The sequence below is a fragment of the Suillus fuscotomentosus genome, assembly GCF_016647785.1.
Source record: "Suillus fuscotomentosus strain FC203 chromosome Unknown F5891scaffold_61, whole genome shotgun sequence".
Lineage (NCBI taxonomy): Eukaryota > Fungi > Basidiomycota > Agaricomycetes > Boletales > Suillaceae > Suillus > Suillus fuscotomentosus.
Genome location: NW_024539573.1, coordinates 73,675 through 95,376, shown reverse-complemented (window position 1 = coordinate 95,376; position 21,702 = coordinate 73,675). Strand labels below are relative to the sequence as shown.

Sequence of the window (21,702 nt, the reverse complement as noted above, 5' to 3'; positions counted from 1 at the left end):
ACATCATTTGCATCAATGCTTCCAGCAGGATGTAGAATGCATGTTTCCACTGCAATCAAAGCTGCTCTGGAAATGTGGCTGTTGGCATGGCAGACTTCAAGGACTTCGCTCAGCAACTCTTCAGCTGCATCAGCATCCGCTGACCTGCACCAAATTGGTTCGGTGCATGGATGACTAATGCTCTCCCATGAGCCTAATACCCTAGAAATCACTACGAAACCATTTCCCTCTATTCTAAAGCCAGAATGCAGCTCAGACAAATATTTCATTTCATCTTTTCAATGGAACTCGGACAGGCTGAATATTTTTGTATATTTAATTCTGCGATGAATTTTGCTTAGTCATCCTCAACAATGACTCAGGCTGAATCCCACACATGTCAGGTGACTGTGAAAAATAGTTCTCGCATGGGTTACCCTGGGAAAACTTCCTCAAAACCCTAAATACTTGCCTTGCGTCATTTTCTCATTCAACAAAGTGACATCAGAACGGAACACCAATGATCATGAATATTTCTCTTGCAGCGCACAATCAGCCTGTCACATGACCCTTTCGAGATACGATTGTTACAAGGCATTGTTGTTGAAGGAAGGTTTGAAGAGGTGTCTTTTTTTTTCTTTGTTTCTTTTTGTCATCACCATACCGTTGGGTTGACTAGTTTTCTTTCGTCTTTCAATCACTGCCATACTGTTGGAGTGATTTCATTTCAGTTTCATTTTTTTTGTTGGATTGACTGCATTGTTGCTGACCTTACAGAAGTACTGTTGTCTGACATAGCTTGGGAAGTGTAAACAGCCACCCACGAACAACCACGTTATCAGCCATTGGTATTTGTCTGAATCGCTGACCGTGGAGATATTTGTTTTTATAGGTGTTTATCTATAGATCATCTATCTAAGAAGACACCGCTTGAAATTTCCATTTCGCGAAGCACGACAGTAAACCAATGGCAAGATGGAGCTGGGTGACCGTTCGGTCCAGATGATCAGTGGGACGAAAGTCAAGGGCGTCTTGAAAAAGAGAGATAGGAATGTCGACATCGAGGCAACTTTTGTCAGCTTGGCAACTAGCAAACTTTACCGTGGCTAGATTGAACAGTGCTGCAGGGCGGTAAGGATGATCCAAGGGGCAGAGATCCAAGGCCCATTCAAAGTGCTTTATGGATTGTTCAAGGTCCTCACTGCTCTGCGTCCTGCAGTATCGTGCGAGAAGACGATGTCCAGCATCCATCATTAGTGCTAACCCATCCATACCGTGGGATGTAAGCTACACATTACAGCTCTAAGCAGCAGAATGCCAGATTTTATTGATCGCTCACAGTAGTAATGGGGCAAAAAACTGCAGTGTCGTTTTGCTCAGAAAATTGCTGCTCCACTGTCATGAACAGTGAAGTACAAGCAGACAAGACTTCCTCCTGCTTTGGCTGAAAGATTATGGCTGTGATATTCATTAGCATCTGTCAGGCGTTATTTGCAATAGACGATACTGACGGTGCGATGTTTCGCTGCGATCCAGTAATTCTCCGACTGAGATCTCGAACGTGCGCAGGAGTTCTCCATGACAGAGCATGAAACCCAATTCGAATGAGGCATAGACACTGACCCGAACTTTAGAAGATGTATTGCACAGCCTAGAGTCTTTCTCAATGACTGCAGGACAGACGGGGTTAAGGACGACTTACAGAAGAATGTGCTCATGCCATTCCACGACAGTCTGGTCTACATTCACAGATTTATTGCTTGTCTGGTATTCAGCGCCGTCAGCCTTGACCACAGCATGGAAGCCAGCGGGGATCTGTCAGAGACCAAGAGTGAGATCAGTTGCACGAATGGCTTCATGGAGATCATGATTACGAGCTGAACGGAGATAGATATCACATACCAGTAATAACGACTTGTTGCACTCCACTAAGGTGCATCTCTCCCGGGTTCTGGGCGTGTTCTGGATAGCTTGGCTGCTTACTAAACAATACGCACATAAGTTGTCAGACATGTGGATGATCAGTGCTTCATATACTTGTCCTGTTTTTGCCTGAAAATGCGAAATTAAGTCATAGATGTGCTATACAACACAACGACTTACGACCTTGGACGTTCTGAACTCTTCGTCTTGTCGTCGTTGTCGCTGCTTGACGACTTATGCTCACATTTTCTCCCTTTGAAGGGCTCGGCACTGCGAGTGGATTTCTCTATGTGAGGAGTTTGGGAAGTTTCACACGATGACGCTGAATCAGTGTCTGATTCTGATGAGCCTGAAGACTCAAAGGTGATATGTCGACAATGGGCCACCATGACAACAATGGTTGAGGCTTGAGAGTAAGTGTGTGCTGGAGGTCACGAAACACTGCACAGTACCTGAACCTGTAACGCCCTGAAGGAGAGGAAATTACAGCATCACCCACACCGTATGGCGCCGATGAGTCAACAGGGCAGAAGCAACTCGCAGAATATTGAGCCAGCTTTGGGCATCAGATTTGACAGTCTGAGACACATTCAACTAGGGTGCAATATTGATTAAAGCAGCCGAAACGGAGTGCGAGGTTGAAACTTCAACGTTCAACGTTGAAGAGCGGGACATTCCACACTTTCACAACAACTCGCACTGCCTGATTGTCACCGCCTTTGAAATTTGATTGGCCGTCCTGCTGCTGTCAGACAATTTGTTGCACGAGAAGACACGGAACCGACAAGAAAATATGACTGTCCATGTTCAACTTGTTTTGCTGCAAGGAGTGCCGCATCAGTGCACAGTGCAAGGATCGCCTATCTATATTGTCCGGGAAATGTCTATGATAGTAGATTCAAGCGGAGTTTAATTTCAAATTGGGATGTAGCATGACTCAGCTTACGAGCTCACGCGTAAACAATAGTGTCGTTGTCAACGTTCACCACCACATCCACATAAGCAGAACAAATTTTGACCTCTGGCGACAATTACAACAGCCACCGCACTGTTACCGGGGGCCATGGATGTGGCTACTCAATTTTCATGTTGGGAGGGTGGCGGGCAGGCAGTGGGCGGGAAGGGGGTTGTTGATAACATGCGGGGCCAGCCACCTCCCAATTGGGAATTCAACTGGCCGGGCAGCTGACACACCCAGACTGGACCCTAGTAGACAAACACCCCAGAGTCTATCATAGACTTGACCCTAGACTTTCCGTAAGCCCTACTTTCACATATTTATATAGCAACAATATATAATCTTATGATGCCTTGGAGCGGCGACCACCCCCGTGCATCTCGTGTGTCAGGGCAAACTTGAACCCCACTGCTCATCTGCGCCTGCTGGAGGCCAATTACTATCTTACTCCATCTCTTACAACATGCTGCCAAGTTCCTCACAACAGTATAATGCGCTCCACATTGTCTTTGCAACGAAAGTTACTGTCCCCGACCATCTCTTACAAATACTTCCATCTAAACTCCAGATGACGCCTATTACCCTGCATTGGTGGGTGAAAATAAATAGGTGCAAAGGCATTGCGGGTGCGCATTAAGTTGATGTTCTAGATGATTACATGTGTCCTGATGCCAAGAAGATCAATGGCCTAGCTCCTGTGGCGTCTGAGGTTAGTGCAAACCTTCGACACCACAGCGCCATAAAAGCTGTGGAGGCTGGGAAGTCCACCCGCCGTCGATATGCTCACATGCACACTCGTGAAGCCTTGAAGCTTGAAGAGGTTAGCATTGCTGCCAGACTGCACAGGGCTTTGAAGCATCCTTCACGTGGGCACCTTCACTCTCGGCCAAGCCTCGTAATGCAGATGATGACCTTCTCGCTGGTGCAGAGAGTCTCTCGCCTGACAACATTACTGCTGAATCTGCGGTTCTCGAAGTGTTGAAGAACATTAACAAAGTTGAAGTGCTGGAGGAAAAAATGCTTTTGATTTTGTTCAATGAGGAATAATGCCACAGGCTATTTTACATGAGGCTCAACGAGATGGTGAGTTGCAATGGCGAGGATAACGCAAACGGATGGGACGAGGCCAAAGAGTCTAGATATCACCACATGATGGCAGAAAGATACATCAATATGGTTAATGATCCATAAATTGCGATACATACTTTACTATAGTTATCCATCAGTCTAGGATACATCCTGTTAGTATAGTTATCCTGGCTTCTAAAAGCAGAAATTCACTCCTATTTGGCTTGTCAGGACTTCCCACAATATTGCCACACCGCATTTTTAGCCCCACAGCGTGGGAATTACTCCACAATGCCCAAAACATCGACCATTTGTGGAATCTCCACAATATCAATTATTCCCACACCCTCCCCACCTCACTGCAGCTTCACCACTACACCACAACAGGTCCCCCTTCATATATAAGTAGTAGTTTGGAATATATATGTATAATATAATACAATAGACCGCTTTTTTTGCTCATTTATATACCTGCTCCTCCTCCAGAGACCATTTAACATATAATAAGATACAGAATACTTTCGCATTTTTGCCCCTATGGTAGGGAAGTGTCCCAGGTTATTCAAAACATGTTTATAAGTATACATGAAGAGATTCCCATCTTTATTTTACCTCCTGGAGCCTTCTGCATCAATAGATATAGCATATATATGAGAAAATACAAAATATGTTCTCATTTTAGTATTTCCAGGTGGATAGACTTCAAAAAATGATCCCCAGCATCTATTTAACAGTAGGAACAATGTATCAGGAGCCCAGGACCACAGGACAAGACCTTGTTGTGTTGTATATCTCCCCTCTCCTGGTGGTTCACCCCCTGTGAAAGGTTTTCCTGCAGTACTGGACCTCAAGCATGGTAGGGGGTCTATTTCTATTTATATTTGGAGTATATATATCATATAGCTAGCTCATTACACCAACAGGATACTTCTACAGGAACAAAAACATAGAAAATCACATTTTTGATGTTTTTGATGTTTTTCAGCATCTTACTCTTGCACATATGATCCAACCTGCTCATATACAATTAGTGTAGCATATATACTTGCTTTTTATGACCAAGATCAGCTACATATAGGGCGGAAGTTTGGGATCTGATGTAAAGGGGACATTTTTACTGATAAGAGACCTCCATGATAATAAAGGGTATATTTAGTGATCAGAGGCCTGTAGTACCTCTCATATATATATTTGAAGATAGCCTTGAAGTTTCAGAAAGATCCATGAAGTATTGAGTGAATGAGAAGCAAAATGATATATGTGTGAAAAGTGACAATACACATCTTTTCACACAAAAACATATTTATATATAATACAGGTCGAAGATTTTATTAAAAATATGTAGGATACATAGTAGACTACCTAAGGAACCTATGCTACATACTGCCCTGAGAGTAGAGGATAGGTGGAAAGAATGTAGTGTAGATATGAGTTGACCTAGTAAAGTCCTACCACTGCTTAACTGACCATTTTCGATGTTTTGAGCATTTGAACTTTCCCACACTCAGTTTCTTATCTACTTCACTTCCACAACTCTCAGCTCTGGGTGGATCTTTCTGTAAATTAGGGTCTATGATATTGAATATATTTAAAATGTGCTCCAGGTGTCCGATCATTAAAAATTGATAAGTTGAACATATGGGCCTCTAATCAGTAAAAATGTCCCCTTTACATCAGATCCCAAACTTCCGCCCTATATGTAGCTGATCTTGGTCATAAAAAGCAAGTATATATGCTACACTAATTGTATATGAGCAGGTTGGATCATATGTGCAAGAGTAAGATGCTGAAAAACATCAAAAACATCAAAAATGTGATTTTCTATGTTTTTGTTCCTGTAGAAGTATCCTGTTGGTGTAATGAGCTAGCTATATGATATATATACTCCAAATATAAATAGAAATAGACCCCCTACCATGCTTGAGGTCCAGTACTGCAGGAAAACCTTTCACAGGGGGTGAACCACCAGGAGAGGGGAGATATACAACACAACAAGGTCTTGTCCTGTGGTCCTGGGCTCCTGATACATTGTTCCTACTGTTAAATAGATGCTGGGGATCATTTTTTGAAGTCTATCCACCTGGAAATACTAAAATGAGAACATATTTTGTATTTTCTCATATATATGCTATATCTATTGATGCAGAAGGCTCCAGGAGGTAAAATAAAGATGGGAATCTCTTCATGTATACTTATAAACATGTTTTGAATAACCTGGGACACTTCCCTACCATAGGGGCAAAAATGCGAAAGTATTCTGTATCTTATTATATGTTAAATGGTCTCTGGAGGAGGAGCAGGTATATAAATGAGCAAAAAAAGCGGTCTATTGTATTATATTATACATATATATTCCAAACTACTACTTATATATGAAGGGGGACCTGTTGTGGTGTAGTGGTGAAGCTGCAGTGAGGTGGGGAGGGTGTGGGAATAATTGATATTGTGTACCGTTGCCCAGACGTATCAGGTTGTTTTTGGAATTTTCAATTTCAGCCATTACTCAGCACAACCAAACATTAGTTCATTATTCTATTATTGTCATCTCCGTCGTTCCAAGGATGCAGGCCGATGATCGCGAAGATGAGAACGAGGACGGATATTATACACACTATTCAACAAATCCTAGCGGGAGAAACCAACATAAAGACTGTTGTAAGTCTTTCCTGCCGCACTTCACTGCAACAAGCCTTTGACAGTGCATTTTTCAGCTCCCAAGGGTGATCATAAACTTTTCTACCCACTGTTCCACCTGGCTGTATCAGTACCGCCTGTGCACTCTGCAAACCTTTTCGTACCCTCTTTCCTCTCCATTCTACTCTACCCTGTCAAGCAACACCTTATGCATCTGTTTTCACATAATCATCTGGCTCATGGCCCCTTCCGCATACCCCACAACACCTCTCAACACTCAGACACCTTCTGATATCCTGCTGCCTATTCCCATTCCATGCGCGGAGGAGTCCGAGGAGACATTGCGTGCAAGACTCGTCCATCAGAGCAGGAAGTGTGGAACTTTGGAGAGTGACCTTTTGCTGAGTACGTTCGGAAGGTACCCTTACAGTTTCTGACTACAAATACCTCATTTACACTCATACTTATGAATAGCAGAATCATATACGCTGATTCCCCCCCACTCAAAGCTTGTCCTAACCGCTACAAGAAAGAACTGACACGCTCAAATGCTTATCTCTACTTTTGCACCGTCTGTCTCACTTTTCTATCAACATCGATTTGTTCCTTGCCTCCCACTGAAACCTCCGCCTCTTTCACATTTACAATAACGTTGATTTGTTCCTTCACTCTCTTCATTTCACTGTCTACCTTACATACATACCAACCTGTTTTCGTTCTCTCTTCCCCCTCAAACACATACTCAGCCTTACAATCACACAAATCACTATCATCATGGGAACTTTATAAGAATGTGCTCGTCAATGCGAAGCTACTAGGACTGATAAGTACTGTGGTATGACTTGGATATGGAACAAAGAAGGTTTGAGTGTTTAAGATCAGAAATTAGCAAAGGTAAGTGAGATAGAGTAGTACGAGAACTTCGAAGGCTTGAATGGCTAATGTTTGAATCCTGGGACGTGTTGTTCAAGTTCTAGGGCCTTGCAGAATTGATTACAGTCGTGAAGGGCTTGAAACAACTGGATTTGGTCTGGGCCTTTATCCCAATAACCCGAGTCTTGACTCTCACTAGCAGTAGTAGTCAGATACGGACATGCTAAAGATGGTAGTGGCTGCAAAATGAACATACATATGAGCTTGAGGATCGAACAATGTGACACTATGGTCTGGACTCGAGTCTACAAGAACATGGTGTGAGTAGGCATCCACCACACGTCCAATCATGTCCTCATTGTTTCCTGGTTGCTCATTACCAGAAAACTTCACCTCCCGATACAAAGCACCTGAAGGAAGGAGTGGTGTTGCAAGGAAGACATCATATAAGAGACTTCGATTGTCATCTGTTCCATCAGTTGGTGCGGGTGGCAACAAATCTGTGAGCTTTCCTATAAATGCTCCCACGATGTTCCATTTCATTGCTTTATCACAAGGAGTAAGTAATAAACAATGTAAATAGAAAAAACACACTTACAAGGTAGGCCTTTGACACCGTGAGCAAGTGCACGTTTATAGAACGAGTCCATGAAGTACTGGGCTTTGTGTAGAAGGCATAGTTCATCTGATAGATCTTTCATGTTGGTGTTACTCGACGAACTGATGGGCTTGCACTGTAGGATTGCATAATCGAGTCCTTTGTACCGTCCCTTAAATGAATTAATGATGCAGTGCAGCCACAGTGGCACAAGTTGAACTTACTCGAATGGCAAGCTTTGTCAGTCCTTGCCCAAGGTATCCACCACCCAGTTGTTTTGCACGATGTTGTGTCTGCCAGTTTCGTGCGATAGATATCTCCTCTAGATCTTCACAGTGTGTAGGTTCGATTGTCCCATCTGTGGCAATTGTACAGGTGGTTTGCCGAAATTTGAATGTTTCGAAGCTGAATTGTGCAGAACCTTGAGCTGATGGCCGGCGTTGATATTCACTTTGATAGAGAGCACGTTTCGTAGATGGGCCTGGGGTTGCAGATGCCAAGTCTTTGCCTCAAAAAAAATCAGTTTCAGACACCAAATTCAGCCAGTTTAAAAGACTTACTGTCAGATCGTTTTCTCTTCCGACTTGGAGCACTTTTCCGCACTCTTGACTTGCCCTTTGAGTTGTGCCGAGTCTCCACAATATCAGGTGAATTGTCAGCCTCTTCGTTATCCTGCAATAACAATCAGTAATGGTGTAGCTCAAGAATGGCAAAGGTAATGAAACAGTTACTTACCCATTCGATTTCATAGACATAGATGTGTAGGGTTATTCTTGGCACCTTTGCAGAGCCATCTTTGTCAGATAGTACACGCTTATGCTTGAGTCTCACGAAAAGATCCTCGATTGAACCATCCATGACCTGGTCCTCAATAACAGCAGTGCCCCCAGGCCCAGATCCTTTGGCAGTACAGAATGTGGCAGCCTCGCTATCAAGAAAATGCAAATGCCATGGTCAGCAGTGGGGCCCAACATAGATAACATAAAGATGTACAATTTGAACATTGAATCGAGAATTTCTGAGGGGATTGCATCTGTGCTCTGCACTGGTATGGTGCAATACATACCCTTCGACTTCAATAGCAACTGCTGAAGAGCACCTCGTGCTGATTCATTGGCCGGAAAGGTACAGTGTGAAGGAGGAATCTTTGCCTAGTGTAATATATATGAGTTGTCGACTGGTAGTACTGAGTGAAATGATACTGCTTACTCTCTTTGCAGTAACTTGTTTATTCTGAGCTGGATAAACCCACAACGAAAAATCTATATCAACCTGTGAATTTTTTGCTCTTGCTTTCAGAGCAGAAACCTTTCGATTGACTTCTGAAGCACTCAATAGTGATGAATTCTGAGGACGAGGCTGGTTTAGATGGTGCTGTGATGCAATGCTAGTAAAGCCAGATCTGCGATCCAAGATTGTGGCTGCAGTTGAACGAGTTGCATTTCCCACGCTTGAACCATGGCTGAGAATTTTTGCAGATTCGGACGCTAGAACATGATGCAACATAAGTACAAACCAACGCAGTACTACCTTGCATGGGGACATACATGGGTTTGATAGCACAGCTTCACCATCATGGTAGCCAGGCTGGACAACTTTGCAGGGCTCACACAAAGTGGATCGAAGGAAGTCGTAGCATACCCCACAGTGTTTGCATTGTGGTTTATCCTGTATATGGTCTGAGTTAGTATAGATTCTCATTACATAGTAGATTTGCAATGCACATAGACAGCAGTACGTTCAGCTTCTGTGGCTTCCCAGAGCTTTGAACATTTTCCACATTCTTGGCCATCCATGGCGGGAAAGTTCCTCGAGCAACCTGAACATTGTGCCATGAACAAGGCTAAGAAGAAATGACAGTTGAAAATAGGATGCAGAGCACAAGCTTAAATATTGTATGCCACAGCCTTCAAGTGCTAAGTTTATTCGGCACCACTTTGTTTAGTTTACATTAAGTCTTTAATCTGTATTATATATTGTGTAGGTTTTTTGATACTGGATCACCGTCTAGCTTTCAAAACTGTCTATTTGCTACAAAATACAAGTTCTCTATAACCTAAATGAGAGGTAACATAGCAGAAAAGATGTTCCACACATTGTGAAAGGATAACTCCTTGAAACCAAGGTTCGTAAAAATGGTCTGTGCATGATTCTCGTACTCGACAGAAACAAAATGAATAAGATCCTCACCACCTATACTCTCCATCAGCTGCCTTACCACCTCACGGTCAACTGCTTGTAGGCAGTTCTCAGCTTGATACTCGTCGTGAAGGGCAAATGCAACATTGGGAGAAACACCTGATGGAAGTTTCTTGGAAGAATCCTTGCGAACATGGTGGTTGTTGAACTGCTCCTGAAGCTGATTCAGCTCTTGCTGAATTAGTTTCGGCCACAGCCATTTGACCAGATCACTACAAGTGAGACATTGGTAATTTCGTACGAGAGCTCTAGCTCAAAATTCACTTACTACTGTCTCAGGTCCATTTCATCATAGATGCCACTGCCTGCTTCCCAGAATACCTTGACATTGTCTCCCCACTGAAGACGGAGACGAAGCCAGCCACGCTCGATAGTCGTATTGTGGACACTCTTCAAAAATTTATGTGCAGGCAGCTCGTTCAATGACAGATGGGGGGAGAAGTGTTCTCTAGTATGATGTAATAAGCGTCAACATTAGAAAGATAACATGAAATAAACTACCGAAGTGCATTGGCAAATCCATAAATTTCCGTAGTCTCGCTACCACAATCAGTTGTTGTCTGAATTGGGATGCCTTCGAATGTGAGAGTGAGCTCATATTATATATATCTAAGAATGACAATATAACAAACCACCAAGCTGATAACAAAGAGAAAGATATAAATAAGCAATTGCATCTTTAAGACGGTTGTTTGGCAAGACCCAGATACCGAGCCATTTGCCTGACCAAACATCACGAATTCCCCAAATTGGAAAGCCAATTTGAGTGAGCTTATCATGGCCATCACCACTCCACTCATGGTGCGGGCCAAGGACAACCAGGGGCCTCCGAGACAACTTCTTGCTGGTAGGTTGGCGAACAACAAAACCTTCAGGTTCTTGCAACATCATCTGGTCTCTGATGTATTTGCTGTGCAAAGGTCCCTTGCAGCTCAGTAAGGACAACAAAAACATGTAGAATGTACGAACCGCGGGAGCATAACTCCAGTTTTGTTTGCAATGAGTTCCTTCACAACCCGTGGTCCACGACGACCAGTAGGATCATCTGCTAGTTGGTCCAGCACGAGTTGGCGTTTGGTGACCTCAGGGAGTTGAGCCGCTGTTAAGTGGCTACCAAACAGTCCCAGTTCTCTTCTACGACGAGCGACTGTTGCTTCACTGAAGATTCATTTATAAACAAGCTAAAGTTATACATTGAAAGTGCCAACACGAAGCTCACCTCATTTTAATGCCATGTTCAGCTTGTAATAGCTTGCTTATGAGTTTACGATCCGAAATATTCTGCCGGTGATATTCACGAAGAAGGTTGGCAACTTTATGATCACCTTTGGGAGCTGAAAAATGTGCTGTCGAAGGCTTGTTGCAGTGCAGTGCGGCAGGAAAGACTTACGACAGTCTTTATGTTGATTTCTCCCGCTAGGATTTGTTGAATGGTGTGTATAATATCCGTCCTCGTTCTCATCTTCGCGATCATCGGCCTGCATCCTTGGAACGACAGAGATGACAATAATAGAATAATGAACTAATGTTTGGTTGTGCTGAGTAATGGCTGAAATTGAAAATTCCAAAAACAACCTGATACGTCTGGGCAACGGTAATTGTGGAGATTCCACAAATGGTCGATGTTTTGGGCGTTGTGGGGTAATTCCCATGCTGTGGGGCTAAAAATGCGGTCACATATTGGATAATCTGTTTGAGCAGTGATTTGTAAGCTGGCAAGTGCCCAAAGCTTCTATAAATGATTCTCCTCAAGGATACATCCTGTTGGACAATTGGATAGTTATAGGTAAGTATGTATCGGTATTTATGGACTGTTGTCCATTCAAGATGTATTAATATAGCGCTATGGGCTGTAGATATAACCTTTAGCTACAGTTTTGCCGGTGATAACCTGCACCACTGACCCTGAGGCCCAAGTAGTTCTACTAGCTGCTGGCTCTTTCAACCTGCTTCGAGGACTGGCAGGTCAACTGAGGATCCTAAGGCGCGCGGGTGAGTCATGTGGTTGAATCCTGGTTGCACAGTGACCTGCTCATACTCACCGCATATTTAGTGTCACAAACCAAATTCCCGCAACAATCAATAGCATAGTCGCAAGGGTCGCCATCTTTCCCACATGCGCTAACAAACATAGATGCTGTCAAAGCAACAACAACGGCGAGGATGGAGAAATGCATTTTCTGTGCGAGGTGATATGGAAATCTTCTGAGGGTGATCTCGAATGATATCTCTGAGGACGGGGGAACGCTATAAGACGACGGCCAGCTTTTATATTCTGCATATACTTATGAGTGTGATTCTGATCGATTTGGCAGAATTTTTATTGCTATGTAGGGCTGTCGGCGGCGAAACCTACATGCCATCAGTGAATTGATGAGTCCTCGATATTGTAGCCGTGGGAAGTATAGCACGATGTAATTCTGCTGCCGCCAAATATTAGCTTATATACTGCGAGCAATTTGAGTTGCACATATATACTCATGTATGCTTGTAAATCCAGCTTAACATGAATGATTTATAACAATCCTGGGACATTCCGCCTTTGCAGCCAATGAGTAGTGGTAGTATACCTGAGCCAATTGTTTTGAGCTTCGACATCTTACCTGATCTTGTTTTTTAATTACAATGTTATTTAAGGCCTTTTGATGGAAAGAGCCTCGGGCATTTGTCGACAAATATAAAATACCATTAGATTTAGTCACAAAGCTATGACATTCCTCCTTTTCAGATAATGAGGGGTGGTAGTAGACTTATCCCAATTATTTCGTGCATTGTCGTTTGGCCCTATTTATTTATCCCATTACAATGCTATTCAAGCCCTTCTCGTGAGAAGATACCTTTAGCGGACAACTTTTGAAACTGGCTGTACCGCTTCCAGCGGCCTCCGCTTTCAATAAGACTACATTAAGTATTTTCAAAACAATGCTTTACATGTTTCTGATTGCTGCTTATTGCAAATGTGAAAGTACAGCGGCGCTCTACAAGGCATCAGCGGGATCAATTGTGCTACAGCGCTGGAAATATCCTAAGTCCAACATTTGTATATGTTTGTTCATGTGACGGTGCGCTCACAAAAGTTCAACTTGAACTTTTCTTCCCGCTCTCACTCGCTCTCACTCATCGCTACTCTCACTTGCCACTTTGGCCGACGATGATGGTGCGATGACAACGACGATGACCCGACAGCAACAACCCAACAACATCAACACGACGACGACGATACAACGACAATGACGACGACACGACGACGACGATATGACGACGACGACGACAATGACGACGACACGACGACGACGATACGACGACGACGACGACAATGACGACGACGACGATACGACGACAATGACGATATGACGACGACGACGCGACGCAATGCGACGACAACGACACGATGCGACGACAATGCGATGCGACGACGACGACGACGACGCGATGCGACGAGTGACGATGACACGACGACGACGCGACGACATGATGCGAGACGACGATGACGATGACACAACGACACAACGACGACGACACAACGATGATGACGACGGATACAACGATGACACGACGACGACAATACAACGACGACACAACAACATATCTCTCACTCGCCCTCATCTATAATAGATAGATAGATGTTCGCTGTTTATGTCAGATTTAAAATTTAATGGAATTTGCTTGATATCATTTAATTGAATTGGAAAAGCTGCCTGAAAATAATGTGCTAGTATTGTCGTGAATTGAGATCCTATTTACGAAAATTTGAAAGGGATTAAAATAATTGGACAGATTGCCAAATCGTCAAATTCTTGCAGATTTGTGCAAGTTCCTGAGTAGCTTTGACATCGGAAGCAGATATAAGAAAATGAAAAACGCTTCTTTCCTCTACAAGGTCAAACATGATAATGTAATGACCGATGGCAGAATTATGCTGATGTGTGCGATTGTGTACTATATATTGTGATATATGGCTTTCTACTTTCTTCACCGGTTCACTGATGGCGCACGTAACGCAGGAGTGTGTTCGGTTGATGGTACCATGACCCAATGGCATCTCTCACTCATCGCTTCATCATTTGAACCTGCAGTGACCCTGCGGAACAACGCTCATTCTCGTGAACCTCGTCGATACTCGATATATGCACTTGCCCACTCGTCGTACCCCGTGCAGAGATCATGAGATATCTTTCGACAACTGATTCTCATTCTCATTCTTGGTATGCGCCTAGTTAAAGATTCCTAGTTATGCATTATTATTATCTAACATATACAAGGACGGGACGTTTGATCTCGCGGAAGAAATTCGCGTTTACTCCATGTGCATGCCCATCCGAGCTCCACATGCACTCCAAGCGCTAGTGCACTCGGCAGTTCCATTTGTGTGCGTTCTTCGCTTCTCTACTCCTTTTGCAATTGTGTTCCACTGTTTCCATGTCTTCTGAAGCTCCGTTTGTCTCCTGATTACGCAAATTCGTGGAGGTCCAAATTCTTCATACCGGAGAGATGCATCGTCTGCCTCGCATCACCTTCGCTTTCAATCCAGCGCATTCAAGCTGGACCGTAAATCGAAACCGGTTTCCCCTGCAACCTGCTTATGCGACGACATTCAACGGATGTCAAGGACTAATGCTTGAGAAAGTCGTGTTTTACCTGCATAGATTCGTTCTCACACGGTCAGCTCTACACCGCACTTCTAGGAGTATGGCGTCGCTGACTCAAAGACGTTCGAACGTTATCTCCAAGAGGAGAAGAGGAAAGGATAAATGCAATGCATCGGCCGGGTGATTATAGGCGGCGTTATGCATTATGAGAATGTTAACTGTATACCAGAAAATAAGATGTTTGTCACGCAATGAAGAGTAGGGTCTCGTCAGTTCCATCACACACATGTACAGATCCATGAGCGCTTGAGCTGCTAGGCGGTTGTGTATTACATAATCGAATGATGGAATCCGAATATTGACTTTAAACTTGTCCCGCAAACTGCAGAACTACAGTCATGTCCATGCACATATTCGGCCACGAGGTAAGTATGGCAGATTGCTGACTTATTGTGCTCGACGTCACTAGGTTTCATCCAGGCAACCGAGGAAAAAGCTGAAAATGCGCGTCTATCCTCCTTCGTCGGCGCCCTCGCCCTCGGCGATCTCGTAAAATCAACGCTCGGGCCAAAGGGCATGAACAAGATTTTGCAGTCGGCATCCTCGGGAGACATCAACGTGACCAATGACGGTGCGACGATTCTCAAGTCCATCCAGCTCGATAATGCAGCAGCCAAGATCCTCGTTAATATCTCGAAAGTCCAAGACGACGAAGTCGGAGATGGGACTACGAGCGTGTGTGTGTTGGCAGCGGAGCTGCTGAGGGAAGCGGAGAGGTTGATTTCCATAAAGATACATCCTCAGACGATTGTGGAGGGATATCGGCTTGCGAGCGTCGCTGCGCTTGCTGCACTCGAGAAAGCAGCAATTGATCACGCGTGAGTTTTCGCGTTTTTTCGCGTCGCTTTGAAACTTCTTACGAACTGTGTCTTCGAATAGCTCTGATGCTGCCCAGTTTCGTCAGGATCTCTTCAACATTGCCCGTACGACCCTGTCATCAAAAGTCTTATCACAAGACAAAGATTACTTTGCCAACCTAGCAGTGGACGCTGTGCTTCGATTGAAGGTACGTTTTAATTGCTGTATATGACGCTCGTATTGATTATCTTCGAGGGTTCAACGGATTTGGAGCACATTCAGATCATCAAGAAGGTCGGAGGCAAACTCACAGACTCATACCTTGACGAAGGTAGGCTGACAGATACAACAAATCTTGCTTATCTCACGAGCGTACTCTCAAAAGGTTTCATTCTCGACAAAAGTATTGCTGTGAACTCGCCCAAACGGATGGAGAACGCGAAAATCTTAATCGCAAACACCTGTATGTGCGCGACTATCTCGTATTGATTTGGAACTGAGGCACGGTTCATCAAAAGCAATGGACACTGATAAGATTAAGATCTTTGGAGCCAGAGTAAAAGTGGACTCGACAGGAAAACTTGCTGAGCTTGAGCGGGCTGAACGGGTACTTGCCCGTTTGCATTTCTTCATTGTTTTTCTAATGACGCACTGCAGGAAAAAATGAAAGCCAAAGTAGACGCGATCGCCGCACATGGCATCAATTGCTTTGTGAACCGGCAGCTCATCTACAATTACCCTGAGTCTCTCTTGGCAGAGAAAGGTATTGTGGTGATTGAACACGCCGATTTTGAGGGTGTTGAGAGACTATCGCTCGTCACCGGTGGTGAAATTGCGAGCACGTTCGACAGACCAGATCTAGTCCAACTTGGTAAATGCGACTTGATCGAGGAAATCATCATTGGCGAGGATAAGGTCGGCGCGATCGTTCACTCACCGATCTTGCGCTGATCAGAAGTCACAGCTCATAAAATTCTCTGGTGTGGCAGCGGGCGAAGCCTGCACTGTTGTGCTACGTGGTTCAACCAGTCAGATGGTCGACGAGGCCGAGCGCTCATTGCATGATGCGCTTTCCGTCTTATCGCAGACAGTCAAAGAAACACGGATTGTTTTGGGTGGTGGATGTTCTGAAATGTTAATGAGCTGTGCTGCAGAGGAGGCCGCGCGGAAGGTTAAGGGCAAGAAGGCGATAGCTGCCGAAGCGTTTAGCCGCGCGCTGAGACAAATACCTACTATCCTTTCGGACAACGCTGGATACGATTCTAGCGATCTCGTTGCAAGGCTAAGAGCAGCACATTATGAGGGACAGTCAGATGCCGGACTTGGTATGATTGTATTCTTTTTTCAGACTGATTCCGAACTTATAAGATGTTCAGATATGAACCAGGGCACGATTGGCTCAATGAGACAACTCGGTGTTACGGAAAGCTATAAACTGAAACGACAGGTTGTCCTCAGTGCAAGCGAAGCAGCAGAGATGATAATACGGTAAGCAGCACGCCTTGCGAATAACGAACTCTCCTTTGACCTTGAATATAAACAGGGTGGATGATATTCTACGTGCTACGCCTCGGAGGCGTGAAGCGGTATAACCAGAGTAGTAGTATTCATTACAGGAAATAAGCAAGGGTGATTGTCTTAAACGCCTGGAGTGATTGCTATGACTTGCTCGAGTGACTGACCATCTCCGGCCATCGGATATTAATGTCTGCATTTGGTGTACGATTTGATGCATGTGGCTGCCACCCCTGTATTGTTTCAAATTTGCAAACTCTCGCTGAGTGTGGCGCCACCAATCGTCGTCCATCGATCGTGGCAGCTGTCTCCACTTCTGCCTTTAGTCGTTCGTCGACCATGGACGCGAAATGTCAATCATACGTGAGATCAGGAAATGTCATTCTATCGCCTTGTCAGGAACTCAACACAGAACTAGTCCTCAGCGACAAATGGGAACAGGCCCCCTATTTACTTCGACGAGTTCGGGACCCCATCCAATGAAACAGACGTCCTCACACACGGCGTCTGCACCAAGTTTCTGAACAGATCCAGCGCGATCACTCAGTCCAACATTGTTGTAATGTTCGAAGGGATATGTGAAGACGGCCTCTACGACCGAGATCAGGGTCAATGGACGGATCGCAGCCACTATTCCGATATTCTACTATTCCTGAACTGCCTGACAGAACGCTCATATGCAGCACTTTCCACGATGCCAACTTCCGAGACGAAGCTTCCAAAGCGGCGAATTTGGGTCATGCATCCGACTGAATCACCATTGAAAGTCGCCTTGCAACAGGTATTTCTTCTCGTGAACCATGACTCTCAGGGCGTATCGACCATGGATGAGGTGTACGCATTCGCAGAGCTTACATCTGATCATGGCCCACGTGATCAAAGTGGATCTCCTCTTCCGTTCACACCCAGCACCTCCAAGTCTCTCTCCCGATATAATCGCCCTTTTCTGTTTGGTCTATCGATCCAGAAATCAAACACTATACACCTCATCAAACATGATCAACGCGGCATTACCGCAACCCCATTTCACATCCATCGTTATCCATGTGCAGTCCTTGGCTGCATCAGCACTTTGGCTACGTGTGATAGCTATGATCTAGGCTGTTATCACACCGATGAGTCTGCTTCGATTAAACACGACACTGTATCCTCCCGATACATCAAAACCACATATCACCAAAAAGCTACCCATTCGCGACAGAGTGCAGATCATCACATACGCGTCAGACTAACAAGACCACCCGTCTTCGGGTCCTTCGACGGATCCTTGTTTCCTTGTAATTGCCCCTTTGGATGGAAATTTATCGTAGATTGCGGTGCCGCTCCTCGGGACCACGCACAGTTTTTGGATGAACTGAAAAACCTCAAAGGGGTACCAAAGATAGGGGCATATCGATCTATGGCGCTTGACTGCATGATCACCCACGACAAGAGACTGTTCGGTCCACAGCATCTGATAGTGGAGAGCGTCATCCAAACCGTAGAGCATCTCGTCAGCATCACCTACTTTTCATCCCGCAAGGAGTTTTTCTTGGCGATAATATCATGCATAGAAAGTGAGTGACGACGCGTTGTGCAGTCCGACGCGACGTTGAATGTGCACGATAGCCCACCGTACCGCGTATTTCTCGCACAGGCTGCTTCATAATGACATCAATCCGCGTTCCATCTGTCTGCACGTGAATGATCCAAGTGATGAGAGTGTCATACCGTTTTGGAATTCGGACGGAACGCCTCCCATACGCCAAGCGATGCTCTGCGGGTGGAGATTCGCAAAACACATGGACCCTGACCACAAGAAGACAAGTTTCTATAGATTCTCGGTGAGACCTCTGAGGACCTATGTTATTTCAGCCACTAGAGGTTTTGTAGGAATACTTAGCAACAGAAATATTGTGGCACAAGAGTTGTTCGCCACGACGAAGACACGATCTGGAATCGTTCCTCTGGGTCATGCTTTCCATTTGCATCAATTTTATCGGGCCTTATAGCCAAAAACGCACGGTACTACCTAGCTGCGTACCCAACTGGCTGCAGCCAGATTGCCTGCCTTCGCATCGGCTAGACATATCTCAGGAGAGATTCCAGGTGGAGGACTGGACTTCCACCTGCAGTGCGTGCTTTTCAGATTACTTCAACCATCCGCCTATTGTGAAAGGTCTTGCAAATCTCGCCTCAAAGCTATCGCCTCCGGGCTCCTTGAAAATTAAACCCAATGGCAGCAAGTCTGCCACATTCCCGGAAAATCCTGTCACGCACGATGACATGATCTTAGTGCTGAAAGATATCGTAGCAGAGCTCCCAGTAGAACAACCGCCGTCGGAAGATGATGTCCGAAAAGCAAGGGAAAGATATAGAAGTATACAGAGTTCAGTATCTTACCGGCCTCCAAATATCTACAACTGATCGCTATCGCCGATCCATATAGATGAGATAATCAACGCACATTCCTCCGTAACATTAGTACAAGCTTAATCATCATCTGGAAGGTGTCCGATCTTCTCGACGTCCAAAAGGATTGAATTCAACATCTCATGACAAATAGTGGCCTTGAGAAAGAGATCACATTGGCTTAGAATCGTCATTGAGTATATCGAACAGCCGAGATGAAAAAAGAGGGCATACTCATTATATCCTGGGGGTTCAGTTCGTCTTTCATCTTCCCACATGTTTGCCAATCGTCCATCAATCCATATTGCACTAGGAACGGGCGCTAGCCATGGGATTTCAGGGATGTCCGCTTCATTACGAAGCATTGCATAGCGCGGACCAAGAGGAGGGGGAAAGACTGGGCTATTTGGATTGAATCGCCAAGGAGACATAAACCGAACGATTTGTGACCGTCGATTGCCGATGAGGCGGGAGAATTTTTGGACAGTCCAGTCTGTATCAAGAGGCCCGCGTATATTCACAGAGGGAGCAGCAAGATTGCGAAGGAGGGAATGAGCCTTTGCAAGCTCAGCTTTGGTATTCACGACCAGTTTAGACAACGGGTGGTCCAAAGATAGCAAATCTGGATGACGGTCACCGACTGTGACAAATACATCTCGCACCGGCATGTTCGTCTTGCTGTGTGACCGATGCCAGCAGCAACTCGCCCAATGCGAGATGAGGCACACAGAAAAGATGAGGATGGGGGCGATCATGGCGAGTTTCTCCCAATATGAGTCAACTGCGTACATAATAACTATGCAGCTGAGCAGCCATGCAGTATACTCCAAAATCGAGTTCTCGATGGCTTCCTCAAGTGCTAGCTCTACATGTCTGGGAAAAACTGCCAGGAAAGGCTGCACAGTGGTACGGCTAGTGAACAGAAGTATGAGCACGGTTGTTATGACTGGCTGCCAGCCTACTGGGGCCAGAAGATAGCAAAGCCCTGTCACAAATGCGGCATCTTGAGGATCATCCATGTTCTGAACGACTGGCTGTGGTAATGATGTGACGAGTTGTTTGTCCTTGCTAGAAGTTGAAGGTACTGGTAAACAGGCACAAATACGTTGAGCTATTTATGTACACTAGCGCCCGCAGGTTTTCGTCTCTGATAGTATATCGGTGAGTACACCCGCCTGTCAGGAAGCAGCCCGCGGGAGAGCGGAGTTCGATTCTCCGTCAGAGAGCATTTTTTGTATTCAATGACTCGGAAGTGATAAAGGTATGTTTACGGATGCAACTTGTTTCTACATACATAAAATAAATGAATACTAGGTTTGTGATTGATGGTTTAGTGGCAGTTGGAGGAACGACGTACCTCACTAGTGCGACGATCATTCGCGTAGGTTGTTGATCAGACGGATGTGGTCCTGATACGCATCAGCTATTGCCGTTGCTCTGGTACTATTGGCACTTGGTGTTGACACTACTGTCATTTACTAGTAAGCAACTTTACAGTTTCTCAATTTGCAATTTCGCCCTTGTGCGTCTTGGGTCCACTTTGTTGTTACACCAGTAGAGTCTAAATATATCTGTGACCTGATCCGGTGTGCAATGATAAGTAGGGGAGATTCCAGACACCATAGGTTTCAGGCCACCATCAGTGAACTGAGGGATAAACTAGAAAGAGATATATAACAATGTATAGTACATAATTACAAGCATGAGCATAATTCTGCTATCGATCATTACATTCTAATATTTGACCTTATAGAGGAAAGAATAGTTCCTGATGTTCATATCCCTGCATGCAATCTGGAAAAGGCTTATATGTTGCTTGAACTCATACCGGAAGGGAAGGTGGAGCAAAAGTTGACAATAAGACTAGAGGAATTACCACTGCCACATCAAAGATAAAACTCATGATTTCAAAGTGAAGAATGTAAGATGGCATTGTTTCAAAGAACAACTGTATGTCCACGTAGTGAACAAGGACACATACATGTGCTTCTGTGAGTTTCAACACCATCTACTTTAAGTTCTTGATATCTGAAGACTGTAGGTCAACTTCCCAAATCATGATGAAAGACAGCACCTTTCAAATAATGACTATGTGCCTACAGAGTAAATGGGAATAA

The 21,702-nt window shown here is 44.7% G+C and overlaps 7 protein-coding genes and 1 non-coding gene across 8 annotated transcripts; 4 read left to right on the top strand and 4 right to left on the bottom strand.

Moving 5' to 3' along the window:
- Positions 1-894: 894 nt before the first annotated feature.
- F5891DRAFT_1193676 (uncharacterized protein) lies at positions 895-2,291 on the bottom strand (the record flags this gene model as incomplete). Its single annotated transcript, XM_041367800.1, has 7 exons — positions 895-1,266; positions 1,319-1,437; positions 1,491-1,630; positions 1,682-1,794; positions 1,882-1,954; positions 2,017-2,031; positions 2,083-2,291. The coding sequence occupies 7 exons, from the start codon at positions 2,289-2,291 to the stop codon at positions 895-897; spliced, it is 1,041 nt and encodes a 346-aa protein (XP_041221438.1).
- Positions 2,292-3,518: 1,227 nt separating this feature from the next.
- Positions 3,519-3,907, top strand: F5891DRAFT_983874 (uncharacterized protein; the record flags this gene model as incomplete). The annotated part of the gene is made up of 2 exons (XM_041377376.1): positions 3,519-3,680; positions 3,707-3,907. The coding sequence occupies 2 exons, from the start codon at positions 3,519-3,521 to the stop codon at positions 3,905-3,907; spliced, it is 363 nt and encodes a 120-aa protein (XP_041221437.1).
- Positions 3,908-7,500: 3,593 nt separating this feature from the next.
- F5891DRAFT_1193674 (uncharacterized protein) lies at positions 7,501-9,829 on the bottom strand (the record flags this gene model as incomplete). The annotated part of the gene is made up of 10 exons (XM_041367799.1): positions 7,501-7,630; positions 7,692-7,980; positions 8,034-8,205; positions 8,258-8,541; positions 8,594-8,705; positions 8,769-8,961; positions 9,027-9,184; positions 9,243-9,520; positions 9,581-9,701; positions 9,758-9,829. The coding sequence occupies 10 exons, from the start codon at positions 9,827-9,829 to the stop codon at positions 7,501-7,503; spliced, it is 1,809 nt and encodes a 602-aa protein (XP_041221436.1).
- A 260-nt stretch (positions 9,830-10,089) lies between these two features.
- Positions 10,090-11,884, bottom strand: F5891DRAFT_1280900 (uncharacterized protein; the record flags this gene model as incomplete). Its single annotated transcript, XM_041370439.1, has 7 exons — positions 10,090-10,444; positions 10,501-10,680; positions 10,734-10,806; positions 10,865-11,142; positions 11,202-11,390; positions 11,452-11,566; positions 11,623-11,884. 7 exons carry the CDS (start codon positions 11,882-11,884, stop codon positions 10,090-10,092), a joined length of 1,452 nt encoding a protein of 483 aa, XP_041221435.1.
- A 3,313-nt stretch (positions 11,885-15,197) lies between these two features.
- On the top strand, positions 15,198-17,322 carry F5891DRAFT_1056405 (chaperonin Cpn60/TCP-1 family). Its single transcript, XM_041362695.1, has 10 exons — positions 15,198-15,246; positions 15,302-15,699; positions 15,761-15,887; positions 15,935-16,010; positions 16,065-16,142; positions 16,198-16,286; positions 16,337-16,594; positions 16,644-17,004; positions 17,056-17,167; positions 17,223-17,322. Exons 1-10 carry the CDS (start codon positions 15,220-15,222, stop codon positions 17,269-17,271), a joined length of 1,575 nt encoding a protein of 524 aa, XP_041221434.1. The 5' UTR covers positions 15,198-15,219; the 3' UTR covers positions 17,272-17,322.
- Positions 17,323-17,522: 200 nt separating this feature from the next.
- Positions 17,523-19,021, top strand: F5891DRAFT_643580 (uncharacterized protein). Its single transcript, XM_041372617.1, has one exon. It carries the CDS (start codon positions 17,757-17,759, stop codon positions 18,756-18,758), a length of 1,002 nt encoding a protein of 333 aa, XP_041221433.1. The 5' UTR covers positions 17,523-17,756; the 3' UTR covers positions 18,759-19,021.
- A 611-nt stretch (positions 19,022-19,632) lies between these two features.
- On the bottom strand, positions 19,633-20,654 carry F5891DRAFT_643582 (uncharacterized protein). The gene is made up of 2 exons (XM_041372618.1): positions 19,820-20,654; positions 19,633-19,765 (listed from the first exon to the last, which is right to left on the bottom strand). Exons 1-2 carry the CDS (start codon positions 20,602-20,604, stop codon positions 19,666-19,668), a joined length of 885 nt encoding a protein of 294 aa, XP_041221432.1. The 5' UTR covers positions 20,605-20,654; the 3' UTR covers positions 19,633-19,665.
- Positions 20,655-20,729: 75 nt separating this feature from the next.
- On the top strand, positions 20,730-20,811 carry F5891DRAFT_t100. Its single transcript has one exon. It is a non-coding gene; the product is annotated as a tRNA-Asp (tRNA).
- The last annotated feature ends 891 nt before the right edge of the window (positions 20,812-21,702 follow it).